The sequence below is a fragment of the Diadema antillarum genome, unplaced genomic scaffold, assembly GCF_040938485.1.
Source record: "Diadema antillarum isolate AM-2024a unplaced genomic scaffold, OU_Dant_1.0 scf00000095, whole genome shotgun sequence".
Taxonomy (NCBI): domain Eukaryota; kingdom Metazoa; phylum Echinodermata; class Echinoidea; order Diadematoida; family Diadematidae; genus Diadema; species Diadema antillarum.
The window spans coordinates 357500-377529 of record NW_027270984.1 but is presented as its reverse complement, the minus strand read 5'-3'; the positions used below and the strand labels follow the sequence as shown (position 1 = coordinate 377529).

The following is a 20030-nucleotide window of genomic DNA, read 5'->3' as shown; positions in this document are numbered from 1 at the left end:
GATATATGCACATACGTTGATCGCCTAAGTAAACACATATTCACAAAATTACACAGAATTAAATTAGTGTAGGAATATTTAGAAAAATATTTTTAAAGATCCTGAAGTGTGATACCTTCTCAAAAACAGGAAAGAATATGAATACATGAACAACTACGGATCCAAAGTAAATGCTTGATTTAGCTTACAAAAATAAAAAAGCAAAACACTGTTCTGAATGCAATTTATAGAAGATTTCATTATTCAACTATACTGTGTGGTTGACATTTAATATTTTTGGCAGGCGCTGTATATCAATATGTAAAGATTCTTTTATAATTCATATATTTCTATTGGTTTAAAGCTTTGTATATTTATTTATATTTCAGTACCCTGTACAATGTACCTATATCACACAAGCATACCCTGCACCTACATGTATATCACACAAGCATTCATATCATTTATACACCTTAAAATTTATTTCAATTACATATATATCATAGATTATCAGTTTGGTATGTATAGTATGAATATCAACCTCTTCTTTTTTTTAAAGCTTACAATTAAAAAGCAAACTAAGAAAATTGCATGATTATGACTGCATAGACTTTTCCCTCATCCTTCAGGCATGTGCACATAAGTGTTTGTTATCATCTCTTGTCATTTCAAAACAAAATCCCCAGAACTAAATTCTTTCACAAAAAAAGTCTCTCCCTTTGCAAAATGATTACAGACGTAGAATATAATCCTCATGGCAGTCTTTTAAGGAGAATGAAAGCTGATTTTAGCTGAGTGCATAATCATGTTAAATTTCTGGTCAATCTGTAGATAGCCGGTGTTACATAATGCCACTTAATCACAAGTCTGTGCTAAACTAAGCCTGAATATGAAATGAATGCATAAATGTACATAAAACAAACAAATTTGATATATAATTATGCTATTGAACATAAAATTTGATCATAACACTTTACACACAAACACAAACACACAAAAATATAATAGACAATTTTAGCTGAGTGCGTAATCATGTTACATTTCGGGCCAGCCTATAGTTACATTGTGGCCAGTATTACAAAATGCCACGTTATCGCCAGTCTGTGCCAAACTAACCCTGAATATGAAATGGCACATAAAAAAATATAAACATCGATATGATTTCAGAGCCCCGTTTATCAAAACTTATAAGAGAAAAAGTTACAGATGATAAATATATTGCCATGAAAGAAGACTGAAAGAACCTACTAGACATTGTTATTGCTTCCTTTCACCCACGCATGGTTTGTGCTATTGATAGCTTTGGTTATGAGCCTGTCAGACATTTTGCGCAAGAATATGACCGAATCTGGACAACATTTTCAAGAAGGTCAGAAATGGGAGCAAGACACGATAATGCCTTTTTTTTCATTATGTTATTGTCTTTTCATTATGTTATTTGTTCATTGCCCGAGTGTTTTTCTTGGCATGATCTTTTATATCTTTGGGCTAGATGTGACCTGTCCAACAAGAGGAGGGCTTTTGAGAATGGGTTTTGTATAAGAGGTACATGTACAAGTAGACCTTCTACTTGAGGTAGGACTGTTGTGATTTGTGAGAAGGCAGTTGTGGTGGGCTAGTTCGTTTCAGATGTGTCCTCAACTGGCACACTGGTTGGAAGAGTTTTTCGCCTCCTCATCTGGTAGTCTGCGCTGTCGCCAGGACCAATCACTGGATGTGTATTGCGCCTCTTCGTCTTGCAGTCTGCACTGTTGCCATGTTGACCCATCTGTAAGCTGCATTGCAAAACATATAGAGAAAGCCCTATGGGTGAGGTTTCTTCATCGACTCCCCATAAGTTTAAAAAAAAAGAAGATGATATTGATAAATAGTGTGTCTTGAAAATACACAATATTAGGGCCTATATACGTGTAGTGTGTATAACAATTTTGAAATGTCTCCTTCATGGTTTGTACATGCATCTAATGTTAACTGCCAGTGAGCTACTGTGTACGCCATATAGCTTGTATATAAAGAGTGGTTAAATTTGCGAACATAGAGTACAGTATCATGATTCTTCTTGTTCATGTATTGTGTACTGTGTGCCAGTACATACTGTACATAACATGTGTAGAAAGCGACACGCATGCGTACACATTTCATACACGCTGTGTGCTAGTGCCCATTACATTCATGTCAGGACCAGAAGTTATTTTTTTACATGTTAAATTTGCAAATAGCTCCAGATCGACTCAAAATATTCACAGAATGAAACCCCCTGATCTGTGAAATACATGTACACTGTATTAAAGTCTTTATTTGGGTACAGCTGCCACTGCATAATCAGGCTGTGGAAATATACAATTGCAATGCTGTAATGGAACACCTATATTGTAGTTCTCCCTACAACAACTTTTCTTAGGCCCTTTTTTGTACTATAAATTGTTGCATTACATTGTATTTAAGTTTGGTGGCATAATTTATCTGTGAGTGTGGGAAGGGAGGGCTGGATGTTTGAGTATGTCATACATGATAGCATAAATGTCACACAAACATGTAAATTTTATATCCCACATTAATACGTTCGACCAATGGGATTACTTAAATTTGAAACAGATGACCAAGAGATGTTTTTCTCCCAACATTCATGCTCTGGTACTATCACATAAAATGTACATGATAGTCTTTTTTGTTAGCACTTTTTACATACCTGCGATTGAAATTGGTAAATGTATCGATCACATCTATTGGCCATGTTTAAGTTCTAGAGGCACACATCCGTGCACAACACACAATCGATACATCAGTATCGCTTTTTATCTTCTTATATTTATAAAATTATTCTTGTTCAGTCGACTGCTGTCTTGCGAGGGTCCGTGGCTGTACTGTACAACCACCTGTGTTGTAAACATTCAGCTCAATTATAAAATAAAAATCTGCGTGGTTGATGGAACACATTTTTATCAAATCTCAAGTTTGTAAATTGATGTTGGATATGAAGCAAATAATCACCTCCTGTTTCTCGGGCAATGGATACCATCTAACATCGCCTCGATGATCCTTGAGGACTGGTGTCTATCAGCCCTCGCCTTCGGCTCGGCCTGATAGACACCTCTCGGATCACCTCAACAATGTTAGATTGTACCATCGCCCTCGCAGTTGATAATCATTTGCTCATCAACTTTATTATGTGAGTTGGAGTGCTCTTGTGACTGGCGGGGGAATGATGCATCAGAGATTTGGTGTATACAATAACACAACTACAGTGTATGATTGGCAGAATAATGTAGCCAGAAGCTTCTTCGATAGTGGCTGTATTGGGATAGGCAATTTGTTTTCAGGTTGACAGAATTATCTTTAGCATAACATTGATCTTTTATTTATTTTGGGGTTTTTTTGCATATGAATTTTCATCACAAGATCATTGAACAAGTAATTTCATGTCGAAATTAGATTGAAAACCTGTCTTCATTGAATACCAAGGCCCCTACAGATACAGCTTGTTTGATATTCAAGAGTACATGCCCATGTACATGTATTTACATTTGTGTACTGTATATGCATGAGTAAATTTGCTTAATAGATACTGTCAAAGATCTTACTCCATTCACATTCATATTTGACATGGGTACTTTGCATCACTCTAGTTCAAAAGTGGATTTCCCTGTGCAAATCTCCCATATCACCATAGATGTACAATACACAACAGACTGGTACGGACACGTGTTTAGGTACAGTCGGTATATCAGAAGCAACAAGCTTGATCGATTCATGTTCGTCGCGTTGATCTCGATCGTGTACACAGTACATGTAATGAGCTTTCAGGTCTATTTTCTACCATTCTGTTGGCACGGTAAGGTGAAAATTCCCTTACAAAAAAGTCCTGTGGTACTCCTGTGGTAATTACCACAGGACAGTACCGTGGGTCATTACCACACAACAAAGCCACAGGGTAGTACCACACATTACCACAGGAAAGGTACCTACACCACATAGCATTACCACAGGGCAGTACCAAGCAGCATTATCATGGTACAGTACCACACAGGATGGATCAAAAAAAAAAAAAAGATAGAAAAAATCTGGGAGAATCAATAGCCATACATCCAGTAATATTCGTGATAGGCAAGTGATGGATTTCAGGACGAACATGGCCCTACTTTAATAATAACCTGTCCTACTCCTAACATGTAACCTCAAACAACAGTCTCGTGTCAACATTGACAGTTTACGGGACCCCGTATCCATGATACAAGTAGATGGGGACTTCGCTGAAAAGCAAAATGAAGGGAACAATTATAGTAACATCTGTTGCTTATACCTTCACTAGCCAGTGCTTCCCCGGAATATATGGTGCGGTAGGATTGAGAAATTTTCTGGCTAATGGAGAGGCACACGAATTAGTGCGCTATTTCACGAATTAGCATGCTAGTTCACATATACTAGCCCAAGATTTTTAGGGAAATTTCCTCAATCAAATAGCGTACTGGTACTATTTGCGTCTTCACTACACAAATAGCGTGCTATTTTGACATCGGGCTAGTTTTGTAACCACAAAATAGTGCACTATATTGAAACTTCACGCTGATGAAGCCTATGGTTACTGCATACACACTATTCCTACTGCTACATAAAAACACATTGTGCATCATCTGTTTTGTAGAAAGGGGGACATTTACTTTTGCCGAAATCCATTTTTCAATAATGTAACCCAGTGGTAAATATGCTAGGAGGATATGTTTTTGGCTTAGCATAGATGCAAACCATGCATCCGGTAATTACTGGATGCCTAGTATTAAACTTCACTGGATGTATGATCGGTTAGCTAGCCTAAAAGGCTTCTCGTACTGAACGTGCAAACTCCTGCTTATGCAAACTCTTGCTACAAGTGTGCGATAAATATACACTCTGGCTACTGACAATGAGGCAACGTGCAGCCGGCCACTAAGAATCAACTCACACTCTCTTGACCAATAAGATCAAAGGATTTTCGCTACCCTGTTCTATCGTGCCCATGTGCACTGTCATGGACAACACCCATCCCCTCCCCAGTGACCACTACTAATTTAGCACCTATTTTTGGTGATAGTGCACATACATGTATGCAGAATTGCTGGTTATCAAACCTCTACAATTAGATACCAAAATATAGTTGGCAGCTGTTTTGTTTTTACCTGGGGTCAGTTTCTCCCACTTGCTGGTGTCCATCAGCATTTGGTCCATTTGGTGGAGCAGTTTTGATGATGACTACAGTATTGCTCACAGAATAGCAACTCCCCATCTTTGGTATCTATTGTAAACAACAGTGAGAGAAAGAGAGCTGGTATGTGTAAGTAAATTGTTTCCTCCATGTGTGCATGTGAATATTTCATTGCTCTTGATTTGCTCTGTCCATTTTAACATAGTAAAGACATGCAAACTGTCCATACAGTCATTATTGTCTTTGCTGATTACTCTCCACATTGATATGAGCAGATTGAAAACTTACCTTTTAATGCACTACATAGCTTTTGAGGAACTGTACATAAAATTGTAGTAACCAGAAGCAGTGCATATGTAGTAAGGTAAAACCCCTCCCCCTTAAAACAAACGACAATCATGAGGGAAAATATGTTTTAGCGTACCTCCAAGCTATTGGGGTAGATGTCCTACGACTGTGCGATGCATAATGACATATCGCCTGTCTACACTACAACCGTGCGATATTCTTTGCACATCAATACACCGCCTGTGACCACTTAGTATACTAATGCATTGTGAAAGCTAGTAAATATGGGAAATCTGATCCATGCGATATCTCTAGAATTATGGCACAGTACAAAAGTCAAGTACAATTTGGAGCTGATACTCACATTGTCAGTGCAGAAAATTCTGTTAAAGATCACTGAATTCTTGAGCGATTGCGTGCTCTTCAGCAATTCTTCAGCCTGTGAATCTGTGTCCAGGGCCGAGGGTGATACAATAAATGGAAGTGAGCCCCCTCTACGGTGCATGTGATCATCGTCACCACTTCAAAACATCCAGATGTTGCGTCTGTGTTTAATAACATTTACAATATATTACTGTAGATTATACAATGTATTTTATATGTGTATGTATGGGGGGATGAAGTTATGCCTATTAACTTTTGGAAGCATGTGGTCAAGGGCAAAGGTCAAGGTCAAATGCTCAAAATTGCGTTATTTCCTCATATCGATGCAATGCCTGAAGGTCAAATGGCAAGTGAAAATGATGAAATTTTACTTTTTTCTCCTTAACTTGGAAATGGCTCAAGGTTTTATCATGAAATTTAGTACACATAAATGAACTGCCTGACAATGATTCTTGTGGTAATCTGTAGGTCATGGGGTCAAAAGTCAGATTAAGATGCTGAAATTCTATTATTTAATGCTGAAATTACTCATTTTCCTCCTTACCTTGTAGATTAATCAATGCATAAACTTAATAAAACTTGGTGTATACATGCATTACTGCAAAATGATTCTGTAGGGAAAATATTTGGCCATGGGGTTAAAAGTCAGAGAAAATGTTCAAATGTCACAATTTTCCCACGAAAGTAGTCTAAAATATTATCATGAAAATGTATGTTACCAGGTGAGTTAGGGATTATTTAAAGAATTGTGGACCATGGAGTCAAAGGGCCAGGGTAAGGTCAAGTGAAAATGCCCAAATCCCCGAATACCTGCTCCCTTAAACAATTTAGCCATCCGTCGATCCACATGAATCCTAGTTGGAGGAAAGTTAACACTCAACACACTTGTGACAAACATCTCATGCATTTTATTTTTATTTTTTGCCGATGAAGTGAAACTGTCATGTCAGCATTGTCAAGACGTACTATTGAAAGACCCATGCATTATGCTGGAGGCATACCAGTTGCCATAGCCACATTTCTAGTTTTTTTTTTAAGTTTTTTTTTTAAAGCCAATTATCCTATTAGAATTGTAAAAAAAAAAATCACTTAGCTAGTGGGGGAGATGTTGAAATAATTTGGTCAAAATTCAGTGAGACTAGGTGTGCCATTTGAATGAGTCCTAGGTCTCTTGTGTTGACCTTGAAAAAAAATAACATACAAGATTTATATGCTGCAAAGTTATACTGCCTTTATTCTTTTCTGACATATGTCTTGTTATGAAGTAACTCATAGATGTGAGATCTTTATATATCAATTTGATTTTTTGCCGATATGATGCATGTTGAATTATTTCAGGCATTGATGTGCTAGACAGGGGGCTAAAGAAATTTCTGGTAGTGTTATAACCTCGAGGGGGAAGAAAGGCAGTCCCCACTATGCATACCTTTCATTTAAAACTCGGACAAAACAAGGCTACGTCACCATGGGGGTTTATGAGGAATAGTGAAATCATTGAATTTATTTCCCCAAGTGCCATATGTGTCTCTCAAAACTCTTGAAGCTTCCACCATGTGGGCTCAGCAAGAATACATAATTTGCATAAATTTATTTTATGCATATTCATGAAAGACAATCTGGATTGATTTCCACTGGAATCCTTTGTCATAAAAGCCTTCAAAAAGTTTGAATACATAACAGTATCTGTCTATCCTTGAACAGCTTCTATGGATTACTGCCAAATCAACATGTGGGCATTCTCCCAGCCAGTACATTCAATCAGGTATGGAGTGTATGACTAGAGTGCCAATGTGTATACCCTGTAGCCTGGCAGTAGGATGATGCATAAATCAAACGTTTTGCTCCTTTCCTACCTCCGTATCAGGTGGTTCCGATCTACATGCATCTTCGCCTCATGGTGGCGTCCTACCTGTTCATGACCGCCTATGGCCAGTTCTGCGCATCGTGGGACAAGAACAAGTTCGGTCTGCCGCGGGTGTGCAACGTGAGTGCTCAATAAGTCTTATAGTCTCTTTGGACAAAATCAAGCGCAACGCACCAGGTTGTGCAGCAATGATATGCACTTTTGGTTTGGTCTCTGTAAAAATCAAATATCTCATTTAGTGCACTGTTAGTGTTTGACAACTTTGTGAGTGACTGAATGATACATTTATCAAATTTTCACTGTTTGCTGTATGAGACTTTCCTCTTTCTTGTCAGACTAACACTTAATAATAGTTCAGAATTCTCCTTTACACACATAGTGCTGCATGGACTTGAGATGGTAAAACAACGTATGTCAAAAATTCTTGAAAATTGACTAAGTCTCTTATTTCAGTTTGTTTAAGCGTAATCTAACTCTGAAACAAATCTTGAAATCAGAACGCAGTCCATTACTGAGATATGATGCCCCCTCCCAGTGAGACCTGTTCTACTTTTGTTGGCAAAACAACGTAAAGCAGTGATACGCTTGCCCCTTCTCAACATGCGTCGCACATGAATTTGGCAAAACAATGTATCTACAGGTGACCTACATGAAAAACATTGTTTTGCCATATGCATGTTTACACAGTAATAGGCTGCGCGCCGCACGCAGACTGCAGAAGCGCACCATTGACAAGATTTAAATTGTTTTGCTGTAGCAACAGGTTGCTTAGGTTGATGCAGTCAAGCAACTTACAATGTATGTTTCGATTTATGCAAATCAATCGTAAAAATAAGGAGTCAAGTGAAATCAATTTGCATTCAGTATATTGTTGATACTGTTGGTTGTTTGAGGGTAAGGTATGAAGTTTTAAACAAAAACAGAAAAAGAGCTGTACTTTTGCAAAACTCTAACCTCTATTTCCTGGAAAAGAGGTTGCATATAGATACATTGTTTTGCCATCTCATGACCGTGTTCCAGTGTCAATGCCTTGTTTGTTTGCTTTTCATGAGTAAGATACAAAACATTCCTACCCCCTTCCTCTCATTATCGATGATCCGCAGGTGATCTTCCGCATGAACCTCCTCGTCTTCTTTCTCTGCCTGGTGATGGACCGTCAGTACCAGCTGTACTACTTCGTGCCACTGGTCAGTTTCTGGTTCCTGGTCATCTACGGCACCATGGCCATCTACCCACGGGTCACCAGGCAGTCAGCCGAAGGTAGCACTTAGCCTCTGCTGTTTCTCCTTTTTTAGCTGACGACGAGGTTCATGATAACCCTGGCTTGGCTCAGTTTCCTCTTACTGCCTATCATCCCTTGGATGACAAGGCCTTGTATTTTGAATAGCATATTACATTCATGCACCTTCCAACTCAATTACGAATGTCAAAAAAAAAATGATTTGAGCTTTGAAACATTACAATTATTGATGTAATTAAAAAGAAATGTTTCAGCATTATTTGATGTCAACACCAAGGCTATGTTATGAAAATGTTGGGAAGTGAAAAGTTTTTTCGCTGTTCTGCAAATTCATCAGTTTGAGTGTTTAGATACAAAATTGTACGAGGTCTTGTCACCCCAGGGGCAATATGCCATAGATTTTGGCGAGCACACTGCATACACAGAATGTTTTTCTTTCTTTTTATTTTTGTTTTATATTTCATGAATCAATCAGTATTTGCAAATCAACAACTCTCAAAAGACTCATTGCCTCCTGTAATACAAAAGCTTTGTTTTATCATCTCTAACGTGAAAGTTGCTAACTTTTCCATTGAGGGATAAAACCTCTTTCTTAGTCTGTTAGTGTGGTACGAGATTACGAATTCATCTTGTATTACATTGTATATCTGCCATTAAAGTGATTTATTATATTCAATCAATCAGTCAATCAATCAATCAATCAATCAATCAATCAATCAATCAATCAATCAATCAATCAATCAATCAATCAATCAATCAATCAATCAATCAATCAATCAATCAATCAATCAATCAATCAATCAATCAATCAATCAATCAATCAATCAATCAATCAATCATTCATTCATTCAATCATTCAATCAATCATCTGTGTTTCTTCATTTCTTCTTTTAAAACTTCCTGCAGGTGCTCCGCGCCACTACTTCTACATGCTGGCCAAGCTTCTTGCCCTGGTCTGCCTCATCACATTCCTATCATTCTCAAGGGTATGTTACAAGATGTTGGTGGAGGTGTAGCCTCTGAGGCCAGCCACTTACATGGAGGAAAACTTGATGCCTTTAGACATGCTTGCAACACATACACGTTTCATTGAAGCACGGTTCAGACAGCATGAGACCAGAAAAATTCCAATATGAGAGCTGAAGTATCTTAGTGTGATGATAATAAGGTCTTATTTATCCAGGGTAGCCTCTTTGGTGTTGCCACTGCTCTACCAGAAGGCCCTGCCATTATTGTTACCCTAGCGTTGCCAGTTACTCATGTATACACCTGGGTCGAGAGGGATATGGTGGGTAAAAACATCTTGAACAAGGACGTAAGCACTGGGCGGGAATTGAACTCGGGTCTTCCGATTGGCAGTCGGGAGTCTTATCCACTGTGCCACAGCGCCCCCACTGATAATGATAGTGATAATGATGGTGATAATGTTTTCAATGATTAAGTGTCTTGAGAAATATTTCATGGCAGAAACTAGATATATCGCTACGGCTACTGATATGCCTCCGCCATAATGCATGGTTCTCCTAATAGGTCTATAGTACAATGTCTTGACAATGTGTGATGACAGTTTCACACAATTGGCAAAATATTAAAATGACAGGTTTGACACAAATGTGCTGAATGTTCACTTTTTCTAGAACTAGGTTCAATTGGATGAATGATTAAAATGTCAGAGTGCAGGTATTTGGGGAACTGATGATTTTTACTTGACTTTTGACCCTTTTATAAGTCTATGCATTGAGTAATTTTCAAGGTATTGAGAAAAAGCATAATTTCAGTATCAAATGGGAAAATAGCATTATCTAAACCTGGCCTTTGACCTTTGATCTCACAGTTCCAAAGAGAATCACTGTTAGGTTGAACATGCATAAATATGTAAGTTTCATGACGATACCTTGAGTTACTTTCGAGATATGGAGGAAAAAGTGCAATTTAGCACTTTCACTTGACCTTTTACCTTTTGACCTTTGACCTTTTGGCAAGAAACTTCCCCAAAAATATATATTGGGTAATACATGCCATACATCAAGTTTGAAAAAAAAAAAACCCTTCAGGCATATTGCATTTTAAGGAAAGTAGTGATATTTTGAGGAGTTGACCTTGACCTTTGACCCATGACCCCAACTTCCCTAGATAATCACTGCCCATCGGTACAAGCATATATACTAAGTTCCATGAAGATACCTTGAACCATTTGCGAGATATGGAGAAAAACATGAAATTTCAATTTTTTTTCACAAAATAACCTGTGACCTTTGACCTTTGACCCTGTGACCTTAAAATCCACACAAAGTATCATCCCCCAAGGATATACCCTCATACCAAGTTTGATGTAAAACCATCACACGGTTCTTGAGATATCGACAAAAACAAAACGGGACGGACGGACGTACGGACGGACGGACGTACGGACGTACGGACGGACGGACGGACGGACGGACGGACGACCCGAAAACATAATGCCTCCGGCCACTTCGTTGCGGAGGCATAAAAAAAGAGATAATGATAATATAATATATAATAAAGTACATTTATAATGCGCCGTATCTATCATTAATGATACTCTCGGCGCATGAGAGCCTGCATACTTCAACACATACTGTGTACAACCCTCCAAACACAGTCCATAATTATATCCAATATGACATTAACATTAACCAAAACTACAATCAAACAAATATGATTTAACTAAAGTCTTGAAATGAGAGTATGAAGTTTCCTTACGGATGTTGAGTGGGAGACTGTTCCATAGATGAGGTCCAATGTATGAGAAAGAACGTGCCAGATAGAGAGAAAGGGGGGAAAAAGGAAAGAAAGATATTTCTCCTTTATACAGGAGCAACAATGTGCATTCCACCCCCCACCCCCATGAGAATGCGACAGTTTTTGAGAGCTTGGAATGATTGTTTGTTTACAATTCTCAACATCATTAGAACAATTCAAATGTGGCTTTAGTGTTCAGATGATCATTCTTTTTTCATTTGAGTGGTGTAAGAAAGAGATTGGCTGTAGCATAAGAAAAGTCTGATGCTTTGTTAACACCATGTTCCTGGCAGCCACAGCAGCCCCGTTTGCCTGAAACGTAATGCGCCGTGGGTAGGTTGGATATTGTCCTGTTTTTTTTCCCCACCGTATTCCGGTCTTGTTTGTTCCAGGCCTTGTTGTGGTGAACATATAGCTATCACACCTGACTCTCACAGTGTCTGATCAGACCAGACAATATTTTTTGTCGCGTCCTATTATTAACTGCGTCCAAGATTTGTTACGGTCTGTTACGTGCTGTCACATTTTGTTGCGTTCATCCTGTTTTATTACGGCCAACAAGGTTTCTCATTAGCACTGATGCGGCATACGGCCCGTCACATTTGCCTATCCTGTCCCACTGCATTGTCTCACAGCCATCTTGTTTTGCCTACGGTGGCATAACACGTGACTGCCATGGCCGCCAGAAACATGGTGTAAACGCAGCATTACCTTGTATTTGCTTTATCTTTTTTCTGGAAGAGAAAGTAAGCTCACTAGATATCTGTGTTAAGATAACATTTTTGTCTTGATTTCCCTCTCTCTTGCAGGTCACATTCAACCTCATCTTTAGATGGTGGCCCTTCGATGTGGCTTTAGTGTTTAGATGATTAATTCTGTATTTGAGTGACCAGTGTAAAGAAAGAGATTGGCTGTAAAATAGGAAATGTCTTAAGTGGTATTTGCCTTTTGTGTGTGTGTAGAAAGTAAGTTCGCTAGAAATCTTTGTTAAAATGATGTTGTTGTCTTAATTTCCCTCTCTTGCAGGTCACGTTCAATCTCACCTTTGAATGGTGGCCCTTCAGTGAACTCTTCACCTGGCCAGGCAGCTCCCTCTATGAGTGGTGGTTCCGATGGAACTTGGATAAATATGTGAGTATGAAAGCTGAACATTGGCCTTAAAACCATGCCTCTCTCTACTACGGCCAAATTTCATCAAGTCATTTTGAATCAAAATTTATTGTTTAGATTAATCAGTGGACTTGAAGAAATGCAAAGTATGTGTATCTCTTGCATGTCAGCCTGTGTTAATTATTGGATGTTTGTTTCCATATTGATGCAGTATGAAAATTGGTTTTGAAATGGCTGAGATATCCGAAAACAAATTAAAACAAAGAGATTGAAATAAAAGATGAGTTCCACCTTTTATTGGGATTGCTGCGTTTGGGAATAACTCAGCCGATTCGAAACCAATTTTCATCAAATTAATTTTTAATTCCTCTCTGAATTATTTGTTCTTTTATATTTCATAAGAGGTTTCTCGTTATCTAAAAAAAATTATCACCCTAAAAAATTGGAAACTTAAAGCCTCACCTCAACATAAATTGTGCCATCCCACTAATAATGATATTAGGGCTAACAGATTTGATTGAGTATTAACCACCCCCTCTCTCTCCTCCTCCTCCTCTTCCTCCTCTACTTCCTCCTCCCCTCCTCTTTCTCCTCCTCTTCCTTCTATTCTCCACCTCTTCTTCCTTTTCCTCCCCCTCCTCTTCCCCTTCCTCCTCCTCCTCCTTTCCCCCTTCAATCCTAATGCCTCCCCCCCCCAAAAAAAAAGGGGCTAGGGTTGACCTATTCATTTTTTCTTGATTCCACAGATTGTTCCGTACGGGATGGTCTTTGCCTTTGGTCTTCTCACTTTGCGGTCCTTCAAGTGGTTGGATGACAGTCATAGCGGCGATCTGTTCTCTCCCTTTAAGAGCATCGTGATTCAACTCATCACAGCAGCTGTGTTCTTTGTGAGTCTTCTTCTAGTGGGGGAGGGGAAAGAGTTTGTAAAATTTTTGTACACTGTATCATCCTCTTTGTGAAGGCAATTTTGATTCCCATGATTTCATGTTTTTATCGAAAGCAGTAAGAAATACAACAGTTAAAAAAAAGAAATGTATGATAAAAGGCATAACAATGTTTGATTCATGAAAGTTATGAGGTGTAAAGTGCCTTTACTACAATGTCAACTTGGCAAAATGTATACTGAGGTAAAGTGGAACTCACATTACAGATCCTAATTTTCTTTTTATTAGTAGGGCATGACTGTACCAGATTTACTATATAACTTCTAAGACCTTATTTTCGTGCTATAGTTCCAAGTAGCGAAATGACCAGAAGCAATGAAGTATCTTGTTATAGTGTCAATTTTAGATAAGGCGGTGTTTTTTATATTGCAAATTATTTTCACGTATTTGTTATTTTTTACTTTTGTTTTGAGTTGAACTTTCACTTCATTATTTGTGTTTTGTTCTTGCTGTTTTATTTTTATTTATTTATTTTTTTTGCTGCTTATGATGTGTTTATTTTGTTGTGACTGCAGAGTGATCATGGGGCTTGCTGTTTTTTACCTGGGCGAGAACCAAATCCATTGTTGCCTTGCTAGTATAGGCAGGACTTTCAGGCAAGACAGCCACGTGGAAGATTTTGAATGCAATTTCATGGGCCAGCTTTCCAAGCTGAAGCAGTTCTGCTTTAGCATGCCTGAATTGTTTGAAGCTCTGTCAATCTGTACCGTTGCTTATTGGTTTCATCTTGCAGTTATCCAGCGTCCACTTCTACCGCTGCACCAGTAAGCCAGAGTGCAATAGAATTCACAGCTATACCAGCTTCATACCGGTAAGAATTCTTCCTTTCTTTTTCGCCTTCACGTGATGGCCTTCCTTTGCCAGAAATAGACTAGTTCATTGTAAATGTGATGCACATTTTGGCTAACTTGTGTCTGATATATTTTGTATGAAACAAAGTAGAGTGAATGATGGAGTTTCCTTGTCGAGAACCTCTTATTCATTCAGAAGGAAATGGGAAAAATTATAAGTATAAATTTTTCCTCAAATTATAAGATTTCAGTCGTAGACCTGCAAAAGGTGATTGGACTGTGACACGGGTTATGTATACACCGCAAAGGTACATGTGTATTGTTGTTTTTTTCTCTTTTAACTTCCAACAATTTGACCCCCCAAAGCTACTATTCTAGTCTCTCTTTGACTTGGGCCCTGCAGCACATTTAAATCTCAACTTTCAACACCCCCCCCCCCCCCTCCCATTAAAAAAAAAGATCTAATGATGAATAAACAATTAAATGAAAATAATAATAAAAGTGAACAAATAAGGAAAAACATTGTAAATAACATAGAACTAAACAGCAGTCCATTCTGTATCAAGAAATCTCAGTTTTACATGTGTATTGAGAACTGTTTTGTTACTTTTCACATCAATTTCACTTCTCAGACTTCAGTCATCACCCTCATTGCCTTACCCCTCTCTTTCCTCTACCCTCTCCCCCCCCCCCCCTTCCCAAAAACAAATGAAATCCTTATGATGAAACTCTGTTATTCATCTAAGAACTTGTTTTTATTCACTTCTTTCCTTCCGTGTTGATTTTTCTAATAATTTCCTTTGACATTATTTTCCTATACCACTACTTCCCATTGTTTTCTCACTTTCTCTTGCATCCCAACAGATCACTGCCTTCATAGTACTCAGAAATACAAGTGGATTCATACGCCAGAGGTTCAGCGTCTTTGCCGCCTGGTTTGGGGATATTTCCTTGGAGGTAACTGCCGAGAGAGAATATCCTCCGTATTAGATTATCACGAACAAAGCTCAGCTATGACAGACTAGCATGATTGTGCATTTGAATTTGATGTATACCTTTATCAGAATGTTCATTTTTGACAACCGGAAGATTTTGTGAGGTGTGTCTGACAAGAAACTAGCGAATACAATCAAAATTGAATGTAGCTTGTTATTAACTCTTCAAGGAAGAAAATTTGCCTTCCCCCCCCCCCCCCATCCAAAAAAAAAAAGAAAAAAGAAGAAAATTGCAAACATCAGTTTCTACACTGTAACATCAGCATGCAAATGAGGACTATGATGTTTGTTCATGGTGGGACTATTTTGTGATGATCTTAGCGTCAGATAATTCTGCACTCAAAAAAATTAGTTTCATTGTGATATTGCTCAAGATCTGTCAAGCATATTCTTGTCCTTATGGGTCGTCTGAAACAAATGAAGTCTCATCTGTTGGAGAGATTCTGAAAGATGTTACTATTTGTTTGGGGTTTATGCACTCACAAAGTAAGCAAGGGTGTACTGTGCAAGAGTTAAGTCACATGACCAGGATGACCTTTTTCTTGTGTATGATAATCTTCTCTCAAACTTTTGTATGTAAATTTGTTTTCTAAAAATGTGGGGTTTTTTCAGTGGCTTACACATCATAGATATTTTGTTGATTTCATTAGTGTGTGCTTTAAAGCTAACCTTCTGCTCCCCCCCCCCCCCCCCCATCCCCCACCATATGCTTGTGTTTATTCTGCAGCTGTTCATCGCACAATATCACATCTGGCTGGCAACAGACACCAAGAGCCTTCTTGTCCTCATACCGGGCTTCCCCCACCTCAACCTCCTCGTCACCTCCTTCATCTTCCTCTGCGTCGCCATCGAGCTCAAGGACCTCACGGGGGTGCTGACGGCCATGGCGATCCCCGGCGATGCCTGGAAACTCTACCCCCGCCTCCTCGTCTTTCTCCTCCTCCTCTCTTCCCTCCTCGTCTACTCTGCCTACCTGAGATGAGGCGGAGACAGTTCCATCTCCTGAAAAAATGGTCTTCTTCTCATCTTTTGAAAAACGATCTTCGTTTCATCTTCTGAAGAAGGTGTCATTCTTCTACGTTGTACAGATACAGCACGATTATATTCAGACAATTAGAGCTTAGTTTATGTGTATGATGTAGTTAGTCAACTCTTTGCTTCCCAACTCAATTTTATATTCCAAATCTCCACCTCAACTCTTCCTCTTCGCCATTAACATCTCCAGAATAAATGTCGTGGTGTGAACACAGCACTGGTATATAAAGAAGGCACCATTCAGTTTCTCCTTCTGGAACCAACCAGAATTATTTGAGCTCCTTTATTGCTTCTTGTACACGGATGATGTCATTGTGAAAAAAATAAGAGTTGACTGAAATACGGAAGGCATCATTCAGTGAGCTGTGTACAACAGAAGATGTCTTTCAGAGCGCATTTTGCATATCTTTGTTTGTCCAGGTTTTTTTGTTTTCAGTCATGTTTTAGATCATGTTTCTTCTTTGATTTTCTTGATAGAAGCAACTCTTTAAATACCTACCCAGGATATGATACTGTAAAATGAGGAATGTTTGCGTGCATTTTAATTTGAGAGCCGAGATTTGCAAAATTAAAATGCGCGCTCAATATCTTGTCTACACTTTATGCATTGAATGTTAGAGGCAACTCGCGAAAATTTCATGCTGCGAATAAGGCCGTCGGCTCCCATTCGCGAAAATTTCATGCCGCGAAAATATCATGTTTTACAGTACCCTTTCCTGAAAATGGGTGTCGTGCAATACCGAATAGAATGGGACTGTGATAAACAGAAATGAAGATTTGTGCATGACGTCATGACATCAGGATCACATGACCGAGGTGCCAATTTGAGGCCCCCACGCAAGATGATTTACTAAAGATCGACAGCGTCCTACTTTCTCATTCTGTGCTGGTTTTGCATAAGTTCAATACTCATATCAAGATAATATTATACATATAGATAGCTTCAATACTTCTTTCACTATTATTGATCTGATATATTGTATATCAAGGCTCGACATTAGCAGTGGCCCAATAGCCTAGGGCCACTAAGAATTGATGTCTAGCCACCAAACTTCCAAAATGATGATCTTCTGGTGACCTGATCGGGCTACTTAGATTCAAAACGGACTGCTATGTTTCCTCTTATTTTGGGCCTCCAAAATGTCAAATTTAAGATCTGAAGTATTTTAAAGATTTTGTTTAAGATTTTAGTAGCCCAAACAGGCTACCAGAAAGAGAGAAAAAAAGTGAGTGTTGAGCCCTGTATCTCAGGCCATTGGGCAGAGCACTGCACAGACATATTGAGGAAAAACAAGACACTTGAAAGAAAGATATTATTCAGAGGGGTGAAGGTCCAGGTGTGAGTTTCTTCAATTTGTCTCCCTCTACAAATGAAATTTGTTAAGATCGCCTTATCCGTCTTGGACTACTTAACATGACAATGTCGGAATTTCGGAGCTTGGGTATTTGTTCCATGTTCATCGTGTCGCTGCCAGCAACCATGGACAGCCTGGTGGTAGTGTCGCTCCCCGGAAAGCAGTAGATGACAAGTTTGAGTCCCACTGGTTCCTTTATTCCAACATATTTGTTTATTTACAGAACAGCAGTTGCAATCTTAACAAATTTAATTTGTAGAGGTAGACAAATGGAAGAAACTCACATCTGAACAAGACACTTATTTAAAAAAAAAGTGCATCACAGTGTTCCAGTTACAACGTTCAGTCACATGCTCCAAATCTCTCGAAATTCATTTGAAATAGGAGGAGCACAGTATATGGTTTCTTACATTGTAGGTCGATTGCCAACATAGTCATGCAACCCAATTCTCTGAAGGATGCTCTTTGCAATCAGAGCCGCGTCTTTTCCCATTCATTGCCTTAGTCACACTTGTGTGGGTCCTCTACTGGCCATGTTTCTTGCCGGATCTCACTCAAATTCTTGCTAAGGAGGTGTACTGTGGGAAAAATCTGAACTGCAAATTATATTTGGTGACAGCGCCCACGTTGTTCTGACAATTAGATCCCAGACATGTAATGCCATTGATGTTCAATCTCCTTAATAGAATACAGGTGTGACATGTTGCACTGCATTGCCCCAAACGTTTCTATTATTTGTTTGTTTGAAAGTCAAAGAATGAAATTGTTTACATTTTGATTTATATTCATTTTTGCCGTACATAGTACTTTTAATACATTTATGTGTGAGATATCTTTTCTTTTTTTTTAAGATTATGGCTGCATTATATTAGATGTATAAGGGGTTTTGAATCGTGTGAAGAGAGTGGCATAATAGCCAATATATGCCAATCAACCGTTTTTAATAATGAATGAGTAGGAGTACCAATGCTGTCCTAGTGCCACTTGTATTTGCAGAAGATATTTATTGTGATGTCAACGATAGAGCTTTTTCTCTAGAAATCTATTCTATAATGTATTAGCGTGTACATTTGATAAATTTTTACCATAGATATTTTTTGTAGATAAGTTGTAACTGGTGATGCTTTGATGTGTAATGTGCTGATGTTTACAAAGGCGAGACACATGGCGACATGTCTTTCATTAAAGTGCAGAGGACATCTGTTACTTTGACATTCGATACCAAAAACTGGGTGTATCAAAATAGCATGAGGTAAAACTGAAAGTTTTTGCATTGCACAGTCTTGTTGTGTGAGTGCTGACAAGATATTGGTATCTGACGAGACAGCATAAATGTGAGTGAGTTTGATGTTTGAGTTAACTGGACATACATTTTTGTACCTGGATGTATATATGTAGCTCGATCTGAGCCCTGTTGCTGGGAACTTGTATCGCGTTCAGATGCAAAAGTTTTTGGCAACAGGGCACTGGTGCAAGTCCCCGCTTTGACGTGCAGGTCAACTCGAAATTTAAGTTGTTTTCATGGAATGGAATGGAATGGAATGAATAAGACTAACAGAAAGTGGGTAGAGGTTTCATAGAAATCAAACTAAGACAAGTAAGTTATGGAATTCTTACTTTTAAAGATTGTAGAAGTTTTTGACAAAACAGCAATGTTAGGAGCAACCACACACATGTTGACAAATAAATAATGTTATTCATGTCACAAGTTTCCTGTTTACTCTTACGAGTATCTTCACCCAATTTCCTCCCCCCCCCCCCCTCTTTTAGATGTGAAATTCATAAGAGTAATTTGTGCAGTGTACATCAAGTCATTACAGTCTTATTAAGATACCATAGTGTCCGTAACTGGGGGGGGGGGGGGGGGGGGGAGAGAAGGGGTTGAAGTTACTTAACTTGCAGACCAAAACAGTACTCCTCTAATGTGTGTTGATGTGTACAAATCATTGGAAGATGGTAACATCATTGCCTGTAAAAATTTGCATGCGCCATTGCGACAAGTGTCACTAATTTGGTGAAGACAGAAGGAACGTAGCAAGATTCCATTTACCAGTCTCGTTTCTTGTCCGATTTCGATGAAACTTCAACCATTCGTTCTTTTTG

General features: G+C 38.6%; 1 protein-coding gene across 1 annotated transcript in view; it reads left to right on the top strand.

Annotated features, from left to right (window-relative positions):
• The window catches only part of LOC139718529 (N-acetylneuraminate (7)9-O-acetyltransferase-like), a 51317-nt gene extending 31643 nt beyond the window's left edge, over nt 1-19674 (top strand). The window contains exons 14-21 of the mRNA XM_071630001.1: nt 7695-7814; nt 8798-8954; nt 9841-9920; nt 12724-12828; nt 13554-13694; nt 14485-14562; nt 15407-15499; nt 16265-19674. Coding sequence (XP_071486102.1) covers nt 7695-7814; nt 8798-8954; nt 9841-9920; nt 12724-12828; nt 13554-13694; nt 14485-14562; nt 15407-15499; nt 16265-16519 — 1029 coding nt within the window. The 3' untranslated portion in view covers nt 16520-19674. The remainder of the gene's footprint in view (nt 1-7694; nt 7815-8797; nt 8955-9840; nt 9921-12723; nt 12829-13553; nt 13695-14484; nt 14563-15406; nt 15500-16264) is intronic.
• The last annotated feature ends 356 nt before the right edge of the window (nt 19675-20030 follow it).